The sequence below is a fragment of the Oxyura jamaicensis genome, chromosome 1 (genome assembly GCF_011077185.1).
Source record: "Oxyura jamaicensis isolate SHBP4307 breed ruddy duck chromosome 1, BPBGC_Ojam_1.0, whole genome shotgun sequence".
In the NCBI taxonomy this organism is placed as follows: Eukaryota; Metazoa; Chordata; class Aves; order Anseriformes; family Anatidae; genus Oxyura; species Oxyura jamaicensis.
Genome location: NC_048893.1, coordinates 136,105,049 through 136,129,298, shown reverse-complemented (window position 1 = coordinate 136,129,298; position 24,250 = coordinate 136,105,049). Strand labels below are relative to the sequence as shown.

Sequence of the window (24,250 nt, the reverse complement as noted above, 5' to 3'; positions counted from 1 at the left end):
GGAACACAACTGGCACTCCTCAGTACAACTTGCAGCTGCTCCTTTATTTGTGCTGGCTATCCACGGACAGCTTCATCAAGCTAGCACACGGGAAGTGCCTATTTCACCCTTTCATGGGAATGCTTTTCAGTGAATGACCAACGTTACCTGCATGCCTTCTTGACCAGAGATCCCCACGCCAACATCCGCAACTTGGATCATACTGACATCATTAGCACCATCACCTAAAAATGGCAAGATACGGTTTTGTTTGTCATTACTGGACCAGGAAAGGTTGGAAACAGCAAAGGAAATGAAAACCAGTTATTACTGAGTTTTGGCTGGGTGATGAGGTAGGAAAGGATCCATCTTTGGAACACAAGTTTCAAAGCTTGGCAAAGCTGCCGATACATTCTCATCTTTGTAGACTGTTTTATCATGGCAAGCAAAAATAAACCAAACACCTCTCTTTTTAGTTAGACCTAAATGTCAGGCCTGAACTGTACAAATACTAAAACACTCCGAGCATGAGCTTCCTAACACTCTTGCTTCCTGACAGCTATCTGCCTGCAGTCAGGTATGATTAAGAATGAAATGTGCAAGGATGCCAAAAGCCAATGAGGATGCCTACATACTGAAGAATGCAATAAAATTAAAAAGCAAAAGTGAATTCTTGACTTGGGTTGACCAGTCTGAGATCTCTAATACTTCACCACAGGTAGATTTATCTGCAGTGGTTGCACCGTCACCATTTCTTGCTCTGTTTCTAGTCATGATACCGCAAACGATAGGAGATAAAACTGATGTTTTTGTGACTGTTTGTTGAAACAACCCAAGTTAGCTCATGCTGGTTAAAAGTGAAATGGGACAACTCAGTTTTTAAGCCAGAGCAAGAGCTTGAATTTAACCCACATGTTTGTGTTGCTCAGAATGAAAACAAAGCTGCCCAGTCTCCACTATTGTTTTTAAGTTTTCTGGATAATTCAAGTTAACCAGTTAGGTATTTTGACCATGCATGCAAATGATTATGTCCATGGTCAGTCAGCCAAAGACATAAATTAAGTGCAAGAAAGGCACAGTTGAGTTGATGTAATTTAGTAGGCATGAGAATTATTATAATCAGCACACATTTGGTGCTGTGGATGTCACAGGAGTCTGGCAATTACTGTATGTACTTAGGATTTCTGATGGGTAGGTCCAACCCACGTGTGTTGCTGTTACGATTGACCAAGATATCTAGGTGAAAGCTAGGGTGTTTTGTGACAATGTATGTTACAATTGTATCTTCTAGTGTAACGTGACCCTAAACTTGAGATAGGGAAAGAAAAGCTGATGATCATATATAAATCATATATAAATCACATATAAAAATCATGGAAACATGAAAAATGCTCTAAGATTTAAACCAGGGTGTCTGACAAAATCTGACCTCTGCCAATGGAACAATTAGCAGGGATGTAGTGTAAGAGCTGGCATGATGCCCGTCATAAATTCATTCTTTATACAGAGATGGCCAATTCATGCCTATGCTGTATGACGTACTTGCGATGAAAAATGCAGAACCTTGAGCTGAATCAAGACCGGATGAAACAACAATGAGCAAGCTTTTGTTCTGTGTAATACAGTATTGCAAAATGGTGTTCTGCACAGAATCAGCTAACCCAATTCTTCACAGCAGTGTTTGGACATGCTAAAACCTCATAGCATCCCTAGATTGCCAGTACCTAACTTCTGTAGGAAGAAATCCCAAATGCTACTCTGGAGTTTTATATTGGTTTTGAATAAATGTGTTAGAGTGGTCTGACACATTTTCAGACAAAACTAGAAGGTACGTGAGTTGTACAGCAGCTGGAAAGATCATGTTGCAAGTCAAAACCCAAGATTATCAAGGCACAATAAACACCAATGCGGACATATTTATAATGAGATATTTACCTATTGCCAAGGTCATTGCTTTGAGTTTGTCTCTGACTAGTTTCACTACCATGCTCTTTTGGAGTGGCGTAGAGCGACAACACAGTACTGAACGGCATCGCTTGGCTAGTGCAAGAAATTTATCTTCTAGAGTTGGTTCCAGGGCATAAGCTAGAGTCCTTCCATCAATCACTAGGCCCAAGCTGGAAAGCACAGAGGAAGAGGGTGGATAGAGAGGGGTGAACCCAATAGTCATGTTTCCAGTAGCTTCGTCTATTGTGTTGTTTGAAAATTTAGACTCTACGCATTGCAGACACTGCTCCAGCAAGACAGCACATGTCTCCTGAAAAAAAAATCAAAATAAATATGCTTGAGAGAAAAGAACATGTATTCAAACATTTGTGTTTGCTGTATACTTAAGCATAAGGAATATGGAGAATGTGTTATATTTGTTGCACTGTGAAAACTTTCAGTCTCTAGTATTCTTTTTCTCTATTAGCTCTAAACACAATTTTGGCCTAAGATATGACAGCAATGAAGACGAGAAAAGCTTAAAAAATCACTCCTCTTTAACATGCATTATTGTATGCTAAACTAATTTCTTTTAGCTCTTTCTCAGAATAACAGTGTCGGGGAATGATATAATCAGTATCAGTACCAAGTTAAGCATGGTGATGAGCACCATGTATACGCCTACAACTCATATCAAGTAGTTAAGCATTGTTAAAGGCCAATTAAAGGTTATTTAAGCTGAATTCTCTGTCCTAGACATACTCAACTAAAAGATGTTATTGAGAATATATGAACATTTAAAATGAAATGCTACTGGTTGTACAGCGAAGCATGACAAAAAATGAAAGATCACGGAAAGTCAGTTTACCAGTTCAGTTGATACACTCAAGAATGGAAAATGCTGTTATCTTTTCTTCCTTTTCGAAAGATATTGGAGCTGGATACTGCTGGCCTACCTCTCCTCTGCTGATCTGAAGTCCAATTTTATCACCCCATTAAAGGACTATAGCACTATCGGTCTGGTTCCTTGTATGTTAGATCGTATCAGTAAATTGTGACTGTCTGGTTGCGACAAGTTGAGCACAGGAAAGATCAGTAATTCAGAAGAATTAGAAAAGGTCTGTTAGGAAGCAAGTCATTAATGTAGATGTGGTTTTATGACTCTGAGTGCTAGCACTGAAATTTAAGCACTGCTTCTATCTCCAGAGAATAAAACACCCGAGAAAACATGAGTGACTGAGTTATCTAAATGCTACATTTCAGTGGTGTAAAATAAAGCAGAAATGTTCAATTCAGCTTTTTTTTTTTTTTTCTTTTTTTTTCCTCAACAAGCATTTAATAACAGGTTGCTTTTGGTACCACTAAGCAAAACTAGGAATGTTTTCAGAATGCATACCAAAGGCAGGCATTTATGTTGTTAATGGCATGTTTTCATTCATGGTTGATCCCAATTCACATGGTTAAACATCTTCAATAAGTTTATGATACATGACATTACAACTAAGAAATACAATTCACTGAAAAGTATTCAAAGACATGTCCTACCTGAAAATTATGGTTGAAGCAGGAAAAGAAGAAAAAAAGAGGGAAAGGAAAAAAAGCCATCAAACTTTTAATTGTACAAGTTGAAAATAAAGCAAAGCTAGTTCACAAATAGACTTCAGTATAGTACTGGATCTACTTACTGGTGACTCAGCATTCAGAGTGATGATTTCCTCATCATGATCTAGTAGCTTGCAGGCATACGCAATATTAACAGCTGTTTCTTGCTTGTCTCCAGTAAGAACCCAAATCTGCAACCCAGCTTTGCGCAAATTTGCAATGGTTTCTGGAACACCATCCTGTAAATGGTCTTCAATGCCAGTTGCACCTAAACAGACAGAAAAAGCAAATTATTCCATGTTAAATAAGCACTTAGAGTTCACCTCAAATTGTAAGTTTGGATTTTTTTTTAAAAAAAAAACAAATCAAAAAACAGTCACTTACATTGTGAAACAGCTACACTAAACTAACAATGGCTGCAAGACTGCACAGGCAGCTTTTTAGAGGTATCCAGAGAGAGCAGAAAGCAGCTAGGGTAAGCATTTGCATCAACAGCCAACAGCCAACAGCAAATCCAGACACTTCAAAAGTAATCTGATGCCACTTGTGCTATCAGTGGTTCACAAGGCTGATGTGCTTTTGCTTATTGTTACTTTGCTCTGTATCTTTGCCATTTCTTCTGAATGATGCTAGAAAAGATATTGATTCTAGGAGGCAGCATTTTTCTAAAGGGTCTTGACTGCCTTTCCTCAACTAAAAGAGGCCCGATCACTAGAGATTTCTCCTTTTCAAAGGGGAATGACAGCAGAACTGCAGCTTGGCAACTGCACCTTAGGCTTTAGACATAAACTCTTCCTGCCTTGTTGCTGCTTTTTGCTCTTTCAGAAAGACACTGGTTGCCCAACGAGATGTAGTAGAGAATAAATTATAAATCTGTTGGCCATGATGTGGAAGTAGAATGTGGCTTTTTCATGCTTTCAGCGTATCTTCCTCGTTGCTTATAATAAACTGAGTATCTTTCCTGTGCTTTCATAAATCTATTCTCAAATACTGTAGCAAAAGCAGCTGAGGACCAAATTCAGTGTCATCACCAATATGTCAGTGCTTCACTGAGTTTCAGAGTGGTTTCAATGCAAGGACATGTAAGCCCTCACTACTAGAGACCCTGAAAATAACAAACATGCAAATTACCTTGAACAACAGGAAAAGGAAAGGAAACTTGTGTCAGCTATTAATTATTGCTTTGGCTGTTCTTTGAACAAAAGCATTTTAGCAGTAGAAATCCTCCCAAAGTCTGAGCACCAGTCACGTAGGTGAAAACACATTCTTAGAGCAATGTGATGAAAGCTTTTATTATCTAAACAGTGCACAAAGGAAAAGACATTCCTTTTCCAGACTCACTTTTTTATTCCCAGAACCTAAGCTTAACTGACCACTGCAAGACCCAAACCACATTATGAGGTTCCTGGGTAATGATTCCTGGCTGAAGAGGTAGTTTACTTCTGGCTAGAGCTCACTTACTAATCTCACAGTTCAATTTCAGTATTTTTTTACTGAGCCAACAGGGACAAACATGGTGGGATTTTCCCAATTAATGTGGTCAGAACTAATCACCTCTTGGATCCCTTTAAGTCAGAGAGAAGCCATGCTTCTAATCCTAAAGCAGGTATCTAAGTCAGATCAAATGAACTGCACTTTCTGTTTTTTTCCTCTCTCCTCTGGTTATATAGGGAGCCTGAGAGATCTAGAGTCGTAGACACATCAGAAGTTGGGTGAGGTGGATCTCACCTCCTGGAGACGGGCATGTTGGCAAATACTGAAGGTTGTTAGTTCCATCAGTGTTATGACTGTCCCAATTCCCTTGTCAGAAAAAGCAGTTGGATGTTTGGAGTAATAGTGGGTATATATACATTTTAGAATCTCAGTGCTTTCTACATCTCAGCTGAGCAGACAAAGTGACTTTGTCCTCAGAATACATTTTACATACACTGATCTTATCTACACCATTACAAAGTACTGCAGTCCCCTTCCACAGAGCACCCAGGCCCCGAGTACATGTGCTGAACCTGATGTATATGAGAGCTGATGCCTCTCACAACTGCAGTTTATGAGCTTTGCTTTACGAGCGTCTCTGGTGCCCCTGGAGTCATCGAACTCTCTGACATGGTGAAGTGGCACTAAGCCAAAGAAATTCTGTAGACAGGTTTCGGCCAAGTCCGCCTCCTACTTAGAGCAGCAGTTCCCATTTATGATATTGTGTCAAATGCATCTCTTGTTTTACTCTGCTCATTTCACCAGTGATAAAATGATTGCAGGAGCAAGGAAAACGGGATATGTCTGTTACATTAATTATAATCCCATTCCTTTGTGGTGCTGCACATGACAGCTACGACAAAGTCCAAAAGAAGCTAATTTCTGCACTGTCAGAAAGCATTTAAAGGAAAGAATGGGTTTCACAGCCAAGCTTTCAAAATTTTTAACACATTTTAACTTCGTGTCCAGCTCTCATTTCATTACCTAGCAGATGCAGATTCTTCTCTATCTGCAGTGCTGACTGAAACAGGAGTTCTTCACGATTTTCAATAGAAGATTCTGCTTCCAAATGACTTTTTAACCAACAGGCATACTCCTCCTTGCTGAGAACCTGTTTAAAAGAGTATGTGAGGGCAGAGTCAAAGTGATGCAGAGGCATTCATACTTTACTGAATAAAATGAAAAAGAAAGTTATAAATCAAGAACAACAAGCTAATAAATGTCTTCAGTAATCTTTGTCAAGTCTCTCCTTAAAAGCAAACTAAGATCCTGCATTTACTTACTCTTTTTGCAATGCACAGGGTCCGCAGCCCATCTACAGCATACAGATTAAGGTAATTCTGCGTTTTGGTTTGGATTTTTTTTTGATGTTTGCCCCGGGGGTCACCTAGATAAGAATAAAAGGTGATTGAAAAATAACAGCAGTTGAATGGCCTCAGAGAATAGAAATGTGTCTACAGTACTTACTGAACCAACAATTTAAAGAGCTGTTGATATCTCCTGGAAAACTTTCAAGTCAAACATTCCATTTAGAAAAAAGTCCAATCTTTTTGTTCTATCATTTCTTTCCTTTCTCTTCAAAAGTCATTGTGAATTTATGTTAGAAAGACCATCTTTTTCTTACTCCTTAAGTATTTGTTTGGCCTGAATACTTTGAGAAATCATGATAATCTTCACAGCAATGTCAGAAAGAGAAGTATGATTTCAAATAGAGTATTAGCAAAGGCTTCTGTACATATCATTATGTGCAGAAAAATGATACTTTAAAAAATAGCACTTAGTTTTCCTCATAGGTTAATACCTCAAAAGAAAGAGAAACGGTGCTCTGTTTTGTATATCTAAGGATATGAAGGTACGAGTACCACTGTTAGTACTGTATGGATAGTACACTAGTTATTGGTCTGAGTCAATGCAAGAAGTTCTGGGTGTGACTTTGATTTCATTCAGAATACAATTTATATTTATGCAGGCCTCACAGCTAGTTCTACCTTGAGTGCATCAGCCCAACTTCCACTCAGGTTTTTTCTCCCTTAAAGCCATGTGTAAGAATTCAGAATCGGGACTGAGCTTCTGATCCTTTTCTCCCTTTAGCAGGGATGGTTTCAATGAGCTCGCACTGTGATCAAAAAAGATTAATGAATATGACGGTAACACATTTTGTTCCATCTCATTACCTGAAATGAGGTCTTCGAAAGTTAAAAACAGGTGATATGTATCTTTTTTATCATCTAGGATCAAGACAGGTTCATGTACAATGTACTGTCATAGCGACCTTCAATAATACGAATTGCAGTATTACTGCTAAAGGAAACTAGTAAGTTTTTAGATTGAAACCATTGATGGGAATGACTGGTACCTTGAGGCAAGTTTCCTATTCTCTGATGTCATCTATTAAAAAAAAAAAGTCTGCATGTTTTTTATCATTGTAGAATCATCTCAAACAATCTCTCAAATTTTGTAATTGGAGCTGTTTCTTAATGCACTATTCATGTCACTGGTATTTGTACTGTAGCCAGTCACTGAGTCAGGTGAGCACTACTCATCACCAGAAGTCTGAGTGCTTGCAGAGACCTAATATAGATGCTCTGAGCTGACCACTGGATGTGCTTATCTCTCTCAACTGACCAAACTGAGGACCTATGGTCACTATGCCTTACCATAAGCAGTTAATGCAGGTATCTAAATTAGATGATAGGAATATCCTGTTGTTTATACTTTTCAGTGCCCATGTTCTCAGTGTGCAATCATACTCAACTTGATCCTGCTATATGTGACCATGTATACATATATATGTCTATCTTACACACATCAACAATTTCAAATGTATACAGCAGCACAGTGTCTAATTAGGCATTCGGAGGCTTCAGTACAAGCATTTAGAAGTACTGCGTTCAGAGAGACCTCGACAGGCTGGAGTGATGGGCCAAGAGGAACCTCATGAAGTTCAACAAAGGCAAGTGCAGGGTCCTGCACCTAGGGAGGAGTAAACCCAAGCACCAGTACAGGCTGGGGGCTGGTCTGCTGGTCCTGGTGGACAGCAGGTGAACCACGAGCCAGCAATGGGCCCTTGTGGCCAAGAAGGGCAATGGTGTCCTGGGGTGCATTAGGGGGAGCGTTGCCAGTAGGCCGAGGGAGGTGATCCTGCCCTACTCAGCCCTGGTGAGGCCACTCCTGAAGTATTGTGTCCAGTTCTGGGCTCCCCTGGACAAGAGGGACATGGAGCTACTGGAGCGAGTCCAGAGGAGGGCTATGAAGGTGACTGGGAAACTGAAGCATCTGTCATAGGGGGAGAGGCTGAGAGAGATGGGACTGTTTAGCCTAGAAAAGAGAAGACTGAGGGGAGACCTCACCAATGTGTATAAATGTCTGAAAGGAGCGTGTCATGAGGATGGAGCCGGTCTCTTTTCAGTTGTGCCGAATGACAGGATGAGAGGCAATGTGCACAAACTGAAGCACAGGAGGTTCCAGCTGAATACGAGGGGGCACTTCTTTACTGTGAGGGTGACAGAGAACTAGAACAGGTTGCCCAGAGAGGTTGTGGAGTCTCCTTCTCTGGAGATATTCAAAACCTGCCTGGATGCCATCCTGCACAATGTGCTATAGGTGATCCTGCTCGGCAGGGGGGTTGGACCAGATGATTTCCAGAGGTCCCTTCCAACCTCAACCATCCTGTGATCTTGTGATTCTGATACTGTAGGAAGGAAGGATTTGGGTGTTTGGAATCCCAGTATTCTGTTTTTCAATCCTGTTACCTCAACCGTGTGTCAGCATATTTTACTTTCTGTATAGCTATTTTGTCACCTTTGAAGACTGTTTCAACTTCTCCAGGTCTGCAAAGCTGGAAGTGCACACACCCAGCTGTCCCTAAAAGACTCCAGAAAGATTGAGGTATTCCATGCATTCCTCATCTCTAATTAAAGTCATGTGGCAAATACTGGTAGGAATATCCTGGTAGGCCTGTCTATCTATCTATTAATGCTACCTATGCTATTATACAGATTTTCTCAGATGGATAGTGCAGATGTATTACTCTGGAAGAGCATTCCTATGAATATTACTTGAAATTGGAAAGGCCTTTCTTACACTGTAGTTTATGGCTCCAACATGCGCACCACAGGTTCCTGCAGAAGCTGTTTAAGCAGCTCGCAAACAGATTCATCTACAACATACAGCGGAAATACACAGATACTGAACTGGGAGCCAGAAAAGTTTCATTTAGCTTCGTTTCTATCTGTGCATAATAATCTTTTTGGCATATGTGAGTTTGCTGTATAATAAATTATTATTCTTTTTTCTGGGAGAAGTACTGCAGCACATCTTCTTGGAGGCTTCTTGTATGACTGAATCAGCCCTTTTTTCACTTTAAAAGAATAAAGTAGGCAAGCACTGTTCCTAATTTATTGTGATACTTCACTATTCTAGAGACAAATGCTGTATTTCTTGCATATCCCACTCAGTCTCATGCTACTGGCTGTTTCAGTCACTCACTGATTTCAGGCGGCGAAAATTTGAAAAGGTGCTTAAACACAGCAAAAGCCATTTCTACCTACTCTAAGGTTAAGTGGCGTTAATCACTTCAGATCTGTCTGAATACCATGGGCACTAATGCAAGATCATAATGCTTCAATGAACAAAGACAGTAATTCTCCACAAACAGAGATGTGCACACCACTTTCCGTGTGAATTCTCTGTTCCAGCAGGAATGACTGCACTTCTCTCCTCCACCAGCACACCAATGAGAGCTAAAACTCCTGCTAGCTCTCCATATGCCTTATCGGACTTATCTGGAGATTCACCTTGGGCTCAAAAGTTAAAAGAGGGGAAGGGATCTCTTGCAGACAGAATCTAGTAGCGGCGATTCTTTTTAGTTGGGATGATGCAGTTCCTATGCTTAGCAGCATGACCGCATGCACTATGGAAGTGAAAACCAGTAAATATGTCTTCTACAGAAGAATGATAGAGAGCTAGTGGCATTTTGCTTGCTTCATTTCCTTCCATAATCACAAGCTGTAAAAAGCCAGCCCAGTCGTTGTTTTCTCAGTGACTTATGTTCACAGTTCCTCTGCGAGTTGGTTATTGACTCAAACAGTAACTTTCTTATTTATGAACATAGAGACTGGTGAGATAAAGTAAAAACAATATGCTTTTGGGAATCATTTCAAGGCTTTTGAAAATATCTGTGTGCTATCAGAAAATGTCAGCTTTCAGAGTCTCAGCTAGATATACAGGCAGAACGAATGGAGGGAATTCAGAAACTTTCAAGTTTTGAAGCTCACGATGATTTTTTTTTTTTTTTTTTTAAATGAGATACATCTGAAACTACAACACAGTGCTTTTGCATATAATTTTGGGCTGCTCCTTGTGGCATTTTAAAAGGCTCTTCCTCAGAAACAGAAACTTTGTGTTTCATAAGACCCAGGTGGGCAAGGAGATATGGACACAGCACTGCCTTGATCTTTCAGTCTGAGAGCACAGGTATCAAAGTCTCAAAATGCACACTTGACTTGTGTACAATTTACACATCCCTGAGGCATTAAGATAGCAAAACAAGAGCACTGGGATTAGCTGTCACATTGATTCACTTATTGGTCCATTACTTAAAATGATAGATGCTTGAATTCTTGTAATAATTACATTTCCGTTCACACATTCCATTATCAACAGAGAACAGAATGAAACCACAGTTGGATCCCACAATATATATATAATATTCATAGCGTAAATCCTTGGAGGACCCCTCTACCTGCGGAATACCTCCCTGTAGCGTGAAAAAGAGGCATCTCCCTCAGGAATTTACAAAATGTCCACTGAGGTTAGGATAAAGCAGGCAGAGACTCTGAGTTAAATTCCACAAGTGAAGCTGTTCAAGAGAAATGTCAAACATTTTTCAGACAAATCCGCTGAAACTCACAGAATTACTGAAGCCAGCAATGGATCAGATGGCTAGAAAATAAGGGAAACTGCTTATGAAGTTCTAGTGACTGCATTTTACATTGCTTGCAAAAGCAAAATATACTGAAACACATTTCATTTTGGGTTAAAAAAAAAAAGAGAAAAAGAAAAGCATAAACTCAAAGCATTGTTCAATTCACTTGCCTGTGAAGGTGCTGGAATCACTGTATTTGCCCAGCTATGGAATTTCCTCGCTGCTAACCATCGTATCTACCATGAATGTACACAGTAGTTTCAAACATAGTCTGTAATATTTTTATTTTATGGTGGTGAAAAAAATATTTGAGACTTGGCATAACATAATCATTTCAATTTAATGCTCAGTTCTCATTCTGAGAACTCATTCCCAAACACTATTTTCCAGGTATGTCATTAGTACTTGTTCTCAGTACTCCAAATTCCCTGTCAGTTCTTTAGAGGGAAACAAGTTTCCAAAGATGCTGTATGTACCTTCTGTGATATCAGATCTTTACCAGAAAATTATTCATGAATACTTTGTTGTTAGTTAAGGACAAGTTGTTCTTAATTTTTTGGCTGTGCTTTGATTTATGTCGCTGTAAACAGAAAAGTAATGCCAACATTTTTCTGTATTTCATTAAACTAAAATTACACAGTATAAGCCTTTCACAATTGTTTACTCCAGCTAATGTCAATGTAACCACAAAGTCAATGCACTAGTGACACACAGGAAGCACCTCTAGCACTTTCAGGTTCTGTCCATTCATACTGGGGTAACCCTTAAACACTCGATTAAATTCAGTGTTGAGCATGTAGTAAATTAGATGCAAACTGATTCATGCAAACTGACGCCCCTGTGTTTCCGCTAACTTCTGAAATCTTACAGGGTTCTTCTCGAATCTAACTCACTACGATTAGCAGCTATTTAAAGTTTTCCCTGTTTCATGTGACATCTGGGTGCTGCAGACTTTAGGGAAGTAGTCCATGTTCACCTGTTCACAGCTGCACGTCTGTTCTTTACCACTATCTGAAGCAAAAATTTCTCACCTGAACAGCATCTCTTCTTATTTTGCCACTATATCTTTCTGTTCTGATGTCTGATTGATTCACAGTGCCCTTTAGCATCATTGTCAAATGCAACACAAAAACTTTGATTTATGCAAACATATTAGAACAAAAGGAGGTAAAGATTCACAGATTAAACGAATAGGGGAGCTGGAGTAGGAACTGCTTGAGTTTCATATAAAATACTGAAATAGCCAAGCACCGCCAGGCAAGTTTTCCAGAAGAAATTTGCTTTGGCAGAGTTTCAAGACATAATAGTTTCAAAATAAAGTTTGCTAGTAGAAGTTCTTGTACAGTAATTAATTTAACTAATTCTTGTAAGGTAAAGAACCAGTAATTTGTTACAGAAAATTTGCTATAATAACCAAGTATTATAAAAGAAGAGAGATGGCTGCCATTCTGCCATTCCCTGTATTCACAACAAAAGCAGGCAGGTCTACATGCTAGAGCAGGCAGTAAGACGTGAGTTTTCAGCAGCTAAGCAGAACCACCTTCCACATGCCCCAAAGGTGAGTAAGGGACATACCTGAAGAACAGGGTAGAAGAAGATCCATAATAACTGAATCTGCTCCTTTAGTGTAAACATTTATCTCATCTGTGAGAGGATGTCTGACCACTACTGACATCCTCTTCCTGATGGAATCAAAGCCCAACGTATGTAATACTTCAAAGTTTAATGTTCCCAGGTGAGGTAGCTCTACTGATACCTGGTCAGACAGCCTTCCAACCAGAGAACAGTTATATGCCCTTGCTGCATAGACGAGAGCAGCTTCATCTGGACTCTCTGCTTCATAACGGAGTTCTCCTTCCTCAGGTCCACTCCCTACAGGTGTCCTGCTTTGCTGGGAGCTGTAGCCATTGTTATTCATCTGTGCAGAGTATGCCAGCTTCTCTTCCAGTTTTAATAAAGTGCTCTCAGTAGATGTAGATGAAAGAACACTTAAACCACATCTGTGCATTGATTTATTTGTAGCTAGACTAGATGAACTGCTGCTGTTAGATCCAGAGGTCAAGCGACTGGGAGTGAATCTTCGGATGAAGTCTTCTATGGTTTTTACTGGAGATTTTAGTTCAAATCGATCTCTAACCTTGAGAAGCAAGAAACAAACCAATGAACAAAAACTAAAGAAAAGTTGTACAAGAATTTAGACAGTGACATTCGGTCTAAGGAGCTCCAACTTAAGAAGAGAATTTCTTTGAGAGCAGAAAGTAATGGCATTTGTTATTTGAGAAGGGAAAGTAAATGGACAAAACTGACTTACTAGAAAAAAACACAACAACCTAAAACTTCAGAATTGTGTAACCATGTGAAAGTATGTATGCTTGCATTTAAAACATTATTTCTCCTTTCACCTCCTCAGATATGACTAATGGATAGACAGTCAGTGTTGGACCACCACCAGTAGTACATACTAAAAGGCTATTGTTAGCAAGAAGCATTGGCATTCTTTGTGCATATTCGGTGAAGGTAGTAAAAACTACACTAATGCCAGAGTTTTCTTTTGAGAAGTGTGGTACCAGAAAAATTTTATGAGAATATTCCAATGTCAGTGACATCTTCAGTAGCAATATATTATAAATAACTTCTACTGTCTTCTCTTTTACCTTCAGTTCACTTTATCTTAGTTTATTTAAATCTTTTATACAATGTTATTAATTGTAATAGCACATTCATAATAATATATATTCAATTATTGTATAACAGTTTAGCATTCCTAAAACAGCAGAATTTAGCATTCTCCAAATGCTTCCCTGGCACAAAACCATGTGATCTTGCAGACTAGTTCAATTTTTATTCCAATTTGGAACAGAAACAGATCTCAGAATTTTCTCCAGAATGGAAATTCCAGCTGTGGGCTAGCTCTAACACTACATTCCACTATAGCTTTGTCTTACAAATCATCTTGGGATTGCATTATTGAAGTTCTTATTCATCAGCGATACTGGTTTAGGCCAATTCAAGCATTAGTGATCATTATTTCTCACAATGAGCTAAAGATGCCTCTTTTACACAGTTTGAAAGATTTAAGCAATGTTTCTCAAGCATATTCTCTTTTAAAACTTTTTTTTTTTTTTTTAAAAAAAAAAACACCAACAGCTGACCCTTTTCTTAATTTAATCCATATTTACAAAACATTCACTGACAGCTTATATTCTTTTCTGGGAAGTCTTGCATATTTACAGATTTGTTTCCACACAGACTTGCATACTTACATATATACATATGTATGTGCATATACATATACACATACATGTATATATATATTTATCGATTAAGTTACAGTACATGAACTCAGGAAATTGTCAAAAGTACCTTGAAATTGTAGGTGAAAGCATATCTCACCCTGAAGGTAAATGAAAGAGTCAACATGCTTCATATAACCAATGCGTAACTGAACCTGCTCATTCACACTGCACTTCTAAGACTCATCTCACAAGTAGTTCTAGTTGTTTTTCACTAGAACAAGCAATTTTCATGTCTCCCTCTTAAGAGATAAATTAATATCAATAGAAATGACCCTTAAACTCTATTTTGCTGTTTCTTAAACCTACCTTCTGGCGTGGCTGATTTGGTGCAGTAACCACAACTGTATTGCATATAGTCAAAGCGATGAAGAAGTCAAAAATGTCACATAGTTCTGGACTCAGATGGGATAACGGCTGTTCGTGGCTCCTCATGATCTCCAGATGCTTTGCACATTCATTCACCTTTTCTAACAAGCGAGGATCTGGTGTGATATCCTTCTCCTAATAATAAATAGCAGTGATTAATATCAGTGATTCTGCAAGTTTCCGAAGCAGCATCAAGCAATCAAAGCACCTCAAACAGTGTCAACACCAAGAGTTTTATGGTGGCCTCATACCACAGAGTGGAGGTGGAGAGGACTGTAACACGCCCATTCTAGACAATAAACAGTTAATAATGAGGTTACTGATAGAAATGGAAATGTGAGTAACTGTGTTGTCAGCTTTTTCCCCAACTAATTATATCGGATAATTACACTGGCAATGTTCATCTACTTTAGGAGTAGTGGACAGGGGAAGACTTACACACTAATATTTCTCTGCTCTCCTGCCTGGTGGATTGTTTGTTAGAGATCAGATTCTATCCACACATTTGAGAGCCCCCTTTTTTTTTTTATTATTATTTTTATTATTATTATTTTTATACAGAAACAGAGCACTTTCTACTCCATTTCATCAGCACTTTCCATTTCTTTCATCTATTTCTTATCAGAGCAAACTCTGGTATTCCTTAAGATACCAGGATGCTAGGAAACAAAAGACTAGATAAACAGAATTGAGACTTTTTCTTCAGTAGAATTTTATTTTATCTGCTGATGCTCAGCAGCTGATGAATATGAGCAACCACAGAACTGTGTGTGTAAAAAGTACAGGTTCAAATTGTTCTGAAAGAACTTAACTCTTGACTGAAATCGGGAATTTCCACCACTGCAAACAGCATCTGTCTTTGCTCATATTCATAGTTTGTTTTGAGGGTGGATTTGTGTCAATAGCACAACAATACAAATCCCTAGATAGACAAGGCTTGGCTTCTCTGTTCTCCTATTATGATTCAGCTCAGGCAAAATTTCCATGGAATTACAATAGCATAAAATAAATTAACCAAAGCAAACTTGTAAGAACACAAATTCATTTGAAACGTAAAGTTTCTTTTTTTTTTGTTGTTTTTGTTTTTTGTTTTTAATACATGTGCAATCCACTGATATTCTTGAATCACAATAAAAATTATGCCATTGTGTATGTCAGCAGCGTCTAAGAACGGAGCATTGCAGTCCAGCACTTGTTAGTTTTAAAACCCTCTGACAAAAAAAAGAAAAGGAGAGGCATAAGCAGAGCAATTAGAATCCGTTATCTCCAACCCTACGCTCTCAGCTTCTGTAAACAAAGGGGAGGCATACATTTTCTTTTCAAAATCAAAAACAAAGGTTTCACATTCCCTTTGCCTTTAGATTGTTCTTACAGAGAAGGTATTTAGATAAGATCTATGGCCACATTTGGTTGTTTTTGTATAAACTCTAAGTACAGAAGAAAAAATGCCAAGATGAAATCTATGAGAGGTACGCAATGCACCACAGCTTTCTTTATCTTTCCCTTTTCAGGACATTGTTCTGCTAAAACATACAGGACACTGCACATTTAGTTCTTATGACTTACCATTGGGCTACTGAATGCAGTATGCTTGGAGAGTATGCTTGCCCTTTTTGCTTCAGCTCTGCTACCAGTGCGGCGGTGGGTTTTGGTACTCTGGCTTCTGTGGACTACTTTGATGCTCTGATGGCTGCAGATACTGTCACGCTGGGATAAATTTCCTCCTTTGGGGGCTGCTTCTTCTTCCTCGGAATCAGGTTCTTGGTACATCGCTAACCGTTTGGCTATCAGGAAAAATACACATTGCATATGTTAAACCTGGCTGAGAAGGAGGGAAAAGGGACATGCTGACTTTGTTGAAGCAATCTGGTTTTACTCTTATACTGTGCTTTCACACTGAGAATGAATGACTCCATTATCAGGGGATAACAACGTCCTAATTGCCTGGTAGTATCTCAGGGAGGATGCAGATAACGTAATGAGAAATGTAATGCAACGCACCAATGCACGGCCTCCCTCATCATCACACTCTCCGCGAGGCAGATAGACTCTGCGGTATGTCTCTGCGCTCCCGAGGACTATTCCACAGCTCAGCTTGATGAAATCAGCCAAATGATAGGGATTTCACTGCAGTCTGAGAAGGAACTAAACAATCCAGAAAACTTTCCTGTCCTTCCCAACAGCATATGGAAATTTCACAGGGTATTTTCCAGCAAAAATGTCACATCTATCCACCTGCAGTTAGTTAACCAACACCTGAAATGTCCTGCATCAACCCTCTGAGCACGCCTGCAGAGCACAGACTCTGTGGAAGCCTTGCTCAAGGCCAGGACCATCCGCTGCAGAGGGGAGATGTGAACCCAGATGCCTGACTCCCCTGCGACTGCAAAAAATACCCTGGGGTCTGAGCCCTCCCCGTGACTGCCGTGACAGGGGGAGAAATGCCACACGCGGTACCACACTTACTGTACCTTCAGCTTCTAAACACAGAATTAACTCATTTTTCCCAATGAGGCATTTCAGAGGAGTACTTTTAGTTGAGACTCCAACTACAAAATTAAACTTAGAAACCAATCCAAGCATTTCGGTACATAGAAGATAAAAGTGAAGCAGGAAGAAAAGGTGTGAAAGAGCTGTGCAATCCAGCCCATCTAACAACAGCTTCCATTTAGTTGTGACTGATGTATAACATATTTTTCCATTCCTAAAGATTATGGGTACTTAATAGCCTGGGTTATTCATTAGACAGGCACATGCCATTTTAACAGGTACCTATTTATTCCTTCATTAGGTATTCATTGAAAAGCCTCTCATTATACTCTCAAAATAATCCACACTATGCAGATGTACAGTACAAGTTACATACTTGTGGCTCTGCTCTGTTTCGGTTCCCTAGTGTAACAAATTAGATTTCCTAATGTCAAATGATAAATCACTAGCATGTAAGTTAATTATTCAGGCTTTTAACAACAACAAAAAAATTGCACATGAAGATTTTTCTTTCAAAATATTTCCTGGGAAAGAGCTTGTATCACATACAGTGAGTTTGGCATGGGATCATTTTAATGTGGCTAGCTTTATTGTCAAAGAAAAACCCATCCCTGCCATCCGCTGTAATTTTCAAACGTGTTTTAGCTGTCAAAAAGTGGTCAGAGGAGTTGAAGTCAGACCACACACAGTATTTAGTGATAGCTCTACCAGTATAGTATCGTACGTCAGTGTTTTTCACATCTATCTGGATTGTGTACAGTCTCTGTCTGAAATGCGGGAGCTGGGAGAGGTTCCCAGTTCCTGGCTGTAAATATACACCCAGGCCTTGCTCTGACTGTGTGCCTAGAGCAGTCTGGGGTTTGCAACATCCTTATATTTTGCTGGAAGAAAATTCAGACCATGGAGATAGGAAGGGCCATAGTGTTCCTGGGGACATGGAGAGCAGACCTCACGGCGCACTGCAGATGAGTTTTGCCCCATAGCTCATATACAGCCCTTGAGGCTGATGTAGACTAACCCTGGATGATTGATGAGGTTCCTTCGTTAGCATTATTTGGTGTGATTCATGCTCCTCTGTGTTATGTGATGGGAAAGAGGTTGAGCAACAGTACCTCCAGTGCTGTGCAGGCAGTTGCTCAGTGAGCTGCACAGTTGCAAAGAGAAGAGCACAGCACCACTGGCTTCTCCTTTAACTGCCCACCTTGTCCTTTGATATGAATGACAAAACCTAGAAGACAGCTCAAAAAATGAGGGAGGGTCACTGGTCTCCTTGACCCTTTGGTTGCATGGTAATGGGCTGCATGGAAATAAAGTTCACTTCACCTGCACAGGCTGTTCCCTGTGATTTATTGCATGAGCTTTGGGGCAGCACAAAATGGACCTGTTCCATCACTCATGGTCACTAATTCTCACCTTCTTCTGCTCTGTAAGCCTCTATGTATTTTTCCAGTGGAACTGCAGATCCCTACCTGTGAATTTAATCCAACTGATCATAGGTTTGCCTGTATCAAAAGAAGCCTGCAGTGTGCCATAAGCACTGATCCAGGTCCTTGATCAAGATGCGAGCCGGGCTGCTCAATGGTTCTCCCGGCATCCCAGTTTCCTTCCACAGGAAACCTGGGCATGCAAGAAGGCAAGAGACATGTAGAGAGTAGATATAAGACTGGAATCTCATTTAACCAAGTGACATGTAACTCTTTTGATTCCAAGGCTGTTATTTCAATTTTATACCAAGGTAAGCTTGTATAAAAAAATGAAAAAAAAAAAGACCTTAGCACCTTTCAACATCTTCTGAAGTGCAGTCTTACACATTATGCAGCAAGAATTAAGAAGTTTGAAGAAATAATGAAACACAGTGCGATTGTTATGTTATGGCTAAGGTTCATAACGCTTCAACAGCGCAAAGCGTGCTTCTTTGGGAACATTCTGTTCTCTCCACCCACTCAGCACTCTCAAATTCAGAACCTTTTCGTATGAACATTACAACCTGAAAGACATTGTTGTGGGATGCTTTTCAGTTTCAGCACTGAAAATTCATGGCCTTGATCTTTTGTCTGATAGAGAGTATTTTATTAAGGGCAGAGACACAAACAGGTCTGAGAAACACAGTAATGCGATTCATGAAAGTCAAATTTCACTGTCCTCTAGTTCACTTTATATTTACAGCACAAAGAAGAAAGGATAATTAATACTTATTCCATGGACTCTCTTCCATCTTTCAGAAGACAGCAGTATACTATCAATAAAAATCCTGTTGTAGTTGATATGTTTTTAAAAATACTATTTTTGTATTTAAAAAGCCCTTTTATTTCATAATTTTTTGTTTCTGATTGTCTTCTTCAGTTGTCACATAAATAGACCTTCCATGCTGCCTCTATTCCACCACGAGGCATCCATTTTAGAAGCTGATGGAGGCACCGCTGCCATGCAAGCAGATGTTTCACTAAGTAGAAAAGCATGATCAGGAAACTATAGTCTGTTCCATGCAGAATGAAACTCCAGACCCCCCTAGACCAGACTAATTCAACTGTCAGTGTGTGAGCCCTGATTTCCCCATGGGGAAATTTAGCCCCAAACCATTTGGATAAGGTTGTTACTGAGTTACCATGAAGTAAGTCTAGATGTACAGTATGTATTCACACCACCTTATTTCCTAATTATTTTATGAGTGCAAGCTTATTTCACTTTTAAGTGCTCTCTAGTGTCTACACAAAGAGTCACTCAAGCAGCTGGCATGCAATAAATTTGTATGAGTGTGCTAACATAAGCTTAACTTAGTTTACTTTGCAAGATCTTCCTCATAAAGAAAGTCTTGAGATTAGAAAACACCAACATTTTCCATCTTCTCTCCTCTTGGCAACCCCAGGGGTTTGAAAAGAATAACCTTAAGTCTTTTATTAAGAACTCTTTACTCCACTTAGAAATGGAGATTATCCTTATTCCTCCAGAGATTTTCCAGAGAAATTGTTAGTGTAGATGTATGCTTAGAAGAAAGTATTAGCTGTCTCTAAATCTGTCCATCATGAATTATTCTCTGTTCTACAGGAGTTTAAAATACAGCACTCCCAATGTATTTGGTTCTACATCTGCTGGCCCTGGTTCTCTCCGCAGTCTCCAATTACATTTTTTTCAGAAAGCAGTAACAAATGTAAAGAGAAACTACAGGTGAGCTACACAGAGTGCCTGAAGCACCCAGTCCTGTTAATAGTTTTGATCTTTCTGGGGAAAACCTAAATGGACTATCCTGATATCTGAAGGCTATCAAGTTGAAAAGAAAGGCAGAGGAGAAGTCGCTTTGGAAGCAACAGCCACATTTAGGGAAAAGGCTTTATTGTTTATTTATTTATTTATTCATGTACTTAGTAAATTCAACTTTTTACTAAATTCAATTTATTTAGTAAATTCCAGTGTGGCTAGAATGTGCAGTCTATGTCTTTTGATTACACACAAAAAGGAATGAGAAAGTTCCACCACAAGAGAGTACCACAAACTAAAAAGATTTTTCCATATAATGCACTTTCCTATGAAAAGTAGTTGTTGAACAATTTTCAGCATGAAAAAATAGAGTACAGAAAGAAACTCCTTCTTTCTTAAATTCAGTGACTAAGAAGCTTTGCTAGCCAAAGGAAAATCACTGGGGTTTTCACCATTTGCCTTCACTCCCATAAATTTATCTTTTTCTTACATTCTCTAGAATTTTCTCAGAGTCATTGGAAGGAAGTGGGAAGAATGCAAAGACTGAAAAAAATCATTTTTTTTTCAGAATTGTGTGGTTGCATTCATGGAGCTTCAACTTGTGTTTTGTCAAAAGTTCCATACGATGGGTGGCCAAAACTAGAAAAACAGAGATCACACCCCATAGACAAGAGGCAATTCATTTAGCATTTGGAAAACATCTAGGACAAATGTCAGGCCAAGAGCATCTGGTTGTAGCTAAATCACATAACGACTTTCACAAGCACAGTCAGCTTTTGGGCACCTACTCTCCCTAGGATCAGCAGATAGACTTGGGCCATGTCCAGTTTCTGGAATTGTTAGAAGCTGGTGACTAGCCCGAAAGAAAGAACTGTGGTATGGCAATGTAGTTTTACGTATAGGGCAACAACTCCTTGTTTTTTGGTGCTAATATTCTTTTGGGCCAGGAGGAAGTACTATTATTTTTTTTTTGGTGGTGTGGCACTCCTCTGCAGTATCATCTTATTGTGGAAGCAGCATACAGCAAGGTGTAAGAGATAGATACCACTCCATCCACTTCTGGGATTAAACCAGAGTATAGTGCCAATGGGTATTCCATAAATGCTGAGGACATTTATGAATTGGACAATCATTCTTCCACTCAGAATGGTCCGTGACATATCCTGCTCCTGAATTAACATGCTCTGAATCAAGAAGAGCCATTGAAGGAAACAACAGATTTAAGAAAACATGTAACACAGCTATGAGATGGTAATTCTGTCCACCTGTATTTAGAACCCTAAAGGACACAGAAAATGACATGTAGTGCACAATAAATCTAAATGTCTAAAACAAGTATGATGAGCTACATCCTACAAATGATTAATTTTCTCCGCTAACTGTAAAGTCACTAGATGTCTATCTTCCACAGAAATATCTAAAATTAGGTAACAAGAATCTCATCCCTTTCAACATGGTCTCCACAAGGCCCACTGATCAGTTTGATCCTGATCAGTGCATAATTCATCACCAAAATATTATAGGTGAATTCAGCAATGATGAATATTTGCTAGAGTTTGCATCATGGAACAGCTGCCAAGCACGCTCACACCTTCCCTCTCAGCTTTCACATGTGTTCCTGGATCCTCTTTGGTGCTAAGCTCTCTCATAGCAGTACCCATGAGTAATACTTTGTACTGTCTCCAGTTGGCTAGGAGATTCTGTCCCACACTGGTGGAATTTACTGGCCTCCGTTACTCATGGTTTTGTCACCTCTTGTCTAGACTAAAACAATACAGTATCCTTGGGCATAGTGCCATCAGTCCCATAAGAAGTGTAGAGGCAGTGCAGAATTCTGCAGGAAAACATCTCCTCCAGCAAATTCATGAAAACTGTCCCTTTCTTCCTACACTGCCTAAAAAAGTATGAAGTCTTTTTCAGGATTTTGTTTTTTTTTCTTTTAGAAACACTTGAATTGCTTCAGTCCTGCATGAGGTCCACATAAGCCTCTGTGATGAAAACCACGACTAATATGCCCACTTTTGATGGAAAACAGAACTCTTCCCCGTAATCATAAAGCTCACCTTTTACATGGTGAATTACGTGACTCCGTGGAACAAATTTCCAAAGAAAATAAGGACACGCCCACCACTGAAAAAGACATACCTCCTCCAATGCCAAACCTAACACAGCACAGTTTATGCCTTTTAAGCAGCCCCTGAACCAACAAAGACTGCGCACTGCACAAAGGGAAAGAAGAAGGGGAATGAACAAGCTATGTATGCATAATGAATGTCACACATTGCTTAATACACTAGTGATAGGAACTCAGATATGGTGATGACAACTGAGGGATGGCAATGACTGTGGAACAGAAAATAATGGGATAACTGTTCATAGCAAAATAAATTTTATGGAGAAAAACTTGCAATGTAGCACGCATAAAATTTGTGAAGGCTATGTACAATCTGGTGATTGAGCAATTAACAGACATATAGCAGTCCTAGATTATGCAGAAAAAATACTTCAGCAGAAAATTCAAGTTCCAAAGTGAGGAAATTTCAGACCTCAGTCTGCCACTGTGGGCAAGAGTTTCCCCATTCCTGTGTATGCATGGCTGAGCCTCAGAATATAGGGGCTCGAGATGACTTTAGAGTAAAATTTGCCAGAACTTCTTAGCATGGGAAAAAAAAGTGTTACATCTTACCTTTATTCTTGGATATGGCTGAATGGAACTGTTCTGACTGAAATGTCTCCCCCAGAACTCATGCCTGAGGCAGACAGCTAGCGTGGAAAACTTTAACCAAAGAGTTAAAAGGTTTGTAAAACTATCCATAGCTGAAAACCGGATCTTAGCATGGGAAGGGTCAAGCAACTGTAATAACAGGCACTGCTACCCAGCCACAGCAGAATAACAAACTTAGGCCAAAGTGCTCAGAACAAGTATATTTCCACCCTGAATAATCTGCTTTTCTAGTAGAAGATGACTTGCTATCTTCAGCTTTTGGATCTTGACCTGTGTACAGCAATTTTAAATTCAGTTCTGCATCTGAAAGACTACTCAGAGTTTGACCCCAAGTAACAAATCGCTATGCCTGAATAATTACTCAGATAAGTGAAGAAAGGCACAGATCATCTTTGAAATGGATGAGAAAGGGTAGATGCATTTTATTTCGATTTCTTGCATATATGGTAGCCCCAAATCACTCGCCAAGTGAAAGGTTTTAGAATTTTCTAATTCATGAAATCTTCAGTAAAGCCTCAGGAGGGGAGCTGGATGGCATCCAGCAGTTAAAACATATGTCCCAAAACCTCAGAGGGGAATTCAAATACTCTAGTGTAAGACACAAAAAGCTGCCGACAAATCATTTGCAATTAAGCATAGAGCAATGGAATGTTATTGATGCACTTACTAAAAAGGAATGAGCTGTGATAGACATCTTACTATATCTAAACAAAAAGATTTCAATAGCAGAGAAGATAAGAGATGGTTAGAAAATCAGACTGGAGAGCAGCTCACAAAAGACTTGAATGAAGAATAATTTTTATTCCCTAGTTATAGGGAACAAAAGCAGAAGAAATTATCCCAATTTAAGCATAAAATGGCAGAGAGAGTTCTATTTTTTTTTTTTTTGTAGAAGAGAAAAAATAAAGTGTATAAATAAAGTACCAATTTTAAAATTATATTTATGTCTGCAATTTTATACCAGCTGGAGTTACAAGTAGGCCAAACATAGAGGTAATTGAAAGGATTGACAGTAAAAAAGAATCAATTAGTTTATTCTAGGTATTTAATTGATAATTTTGTTTGTAGTGAATTTCACACTGCTTTTGTTAATATTTATATTATAACCTGAAATTATAGGATGAAAGCATGCACAAACTTAAGATTTTTGTTGAATGCATTACATTTGAAGAAAAAAGGATCTGAAAGTCAAGATTCAAATTCAAGAGCCTGAGTAAAGCCTCCACAATGGCTGATGCTCTTAAACTCAAAAAATACCCTTTCTGCACTGTT

General features: G+C 39.1%; 1 protein-coding gene across 2 annotated transcripts in view; it reads right to left on the bottom strand.

The window, feature by feature from the left end:
- The window catches only part of ATP10A (ATPase phospholipid transporting 10A (putative)), a 111,853-nt gene that overhangs the window by 12,800 nt on the left and 74,803 nt on the right, over positions 1 to 24,250 (bottom strand). For both annotated transcript variants that reach the window (XM_035315358.1, XM_035315360.1), the window contains 8 exons: positions 16,135 to 16,352; positions 14,509 to 14,703; positions 12,482 to 13,043; positions 6,264 to 6,367; positions 5,965 to 6,091; positions 3,591 to 3,775; positions 1,915 to 2,236; positions 148 to 224 (listed from right to left, as the gene is read on the bottom strand). In XM_035315358.1, the coding sequence (XP_035171249.1) occupies positions 148 to 224; positions 1,915 to 2,236; positions 3,591 to 3,775; positions 5,965 to 6,091; positions 6,264 to 6,367; positions 12,482 to 13,043; positions 14,509 to 14,703; positions 16,135 to 16,352 (1,790 nt within the window). The remainder of the gene's footprint in view (positions 1 to 147; positions 225 to 1,914; positions 2,237 to 3,590; positions 3,776 to 5,964; positions 6,092 to 6,263; positions 6,368 to 12,481; positions 13,044 to 14,508; positions 14,704 to 16,134; positions 16,353 to 24,250) is intronic.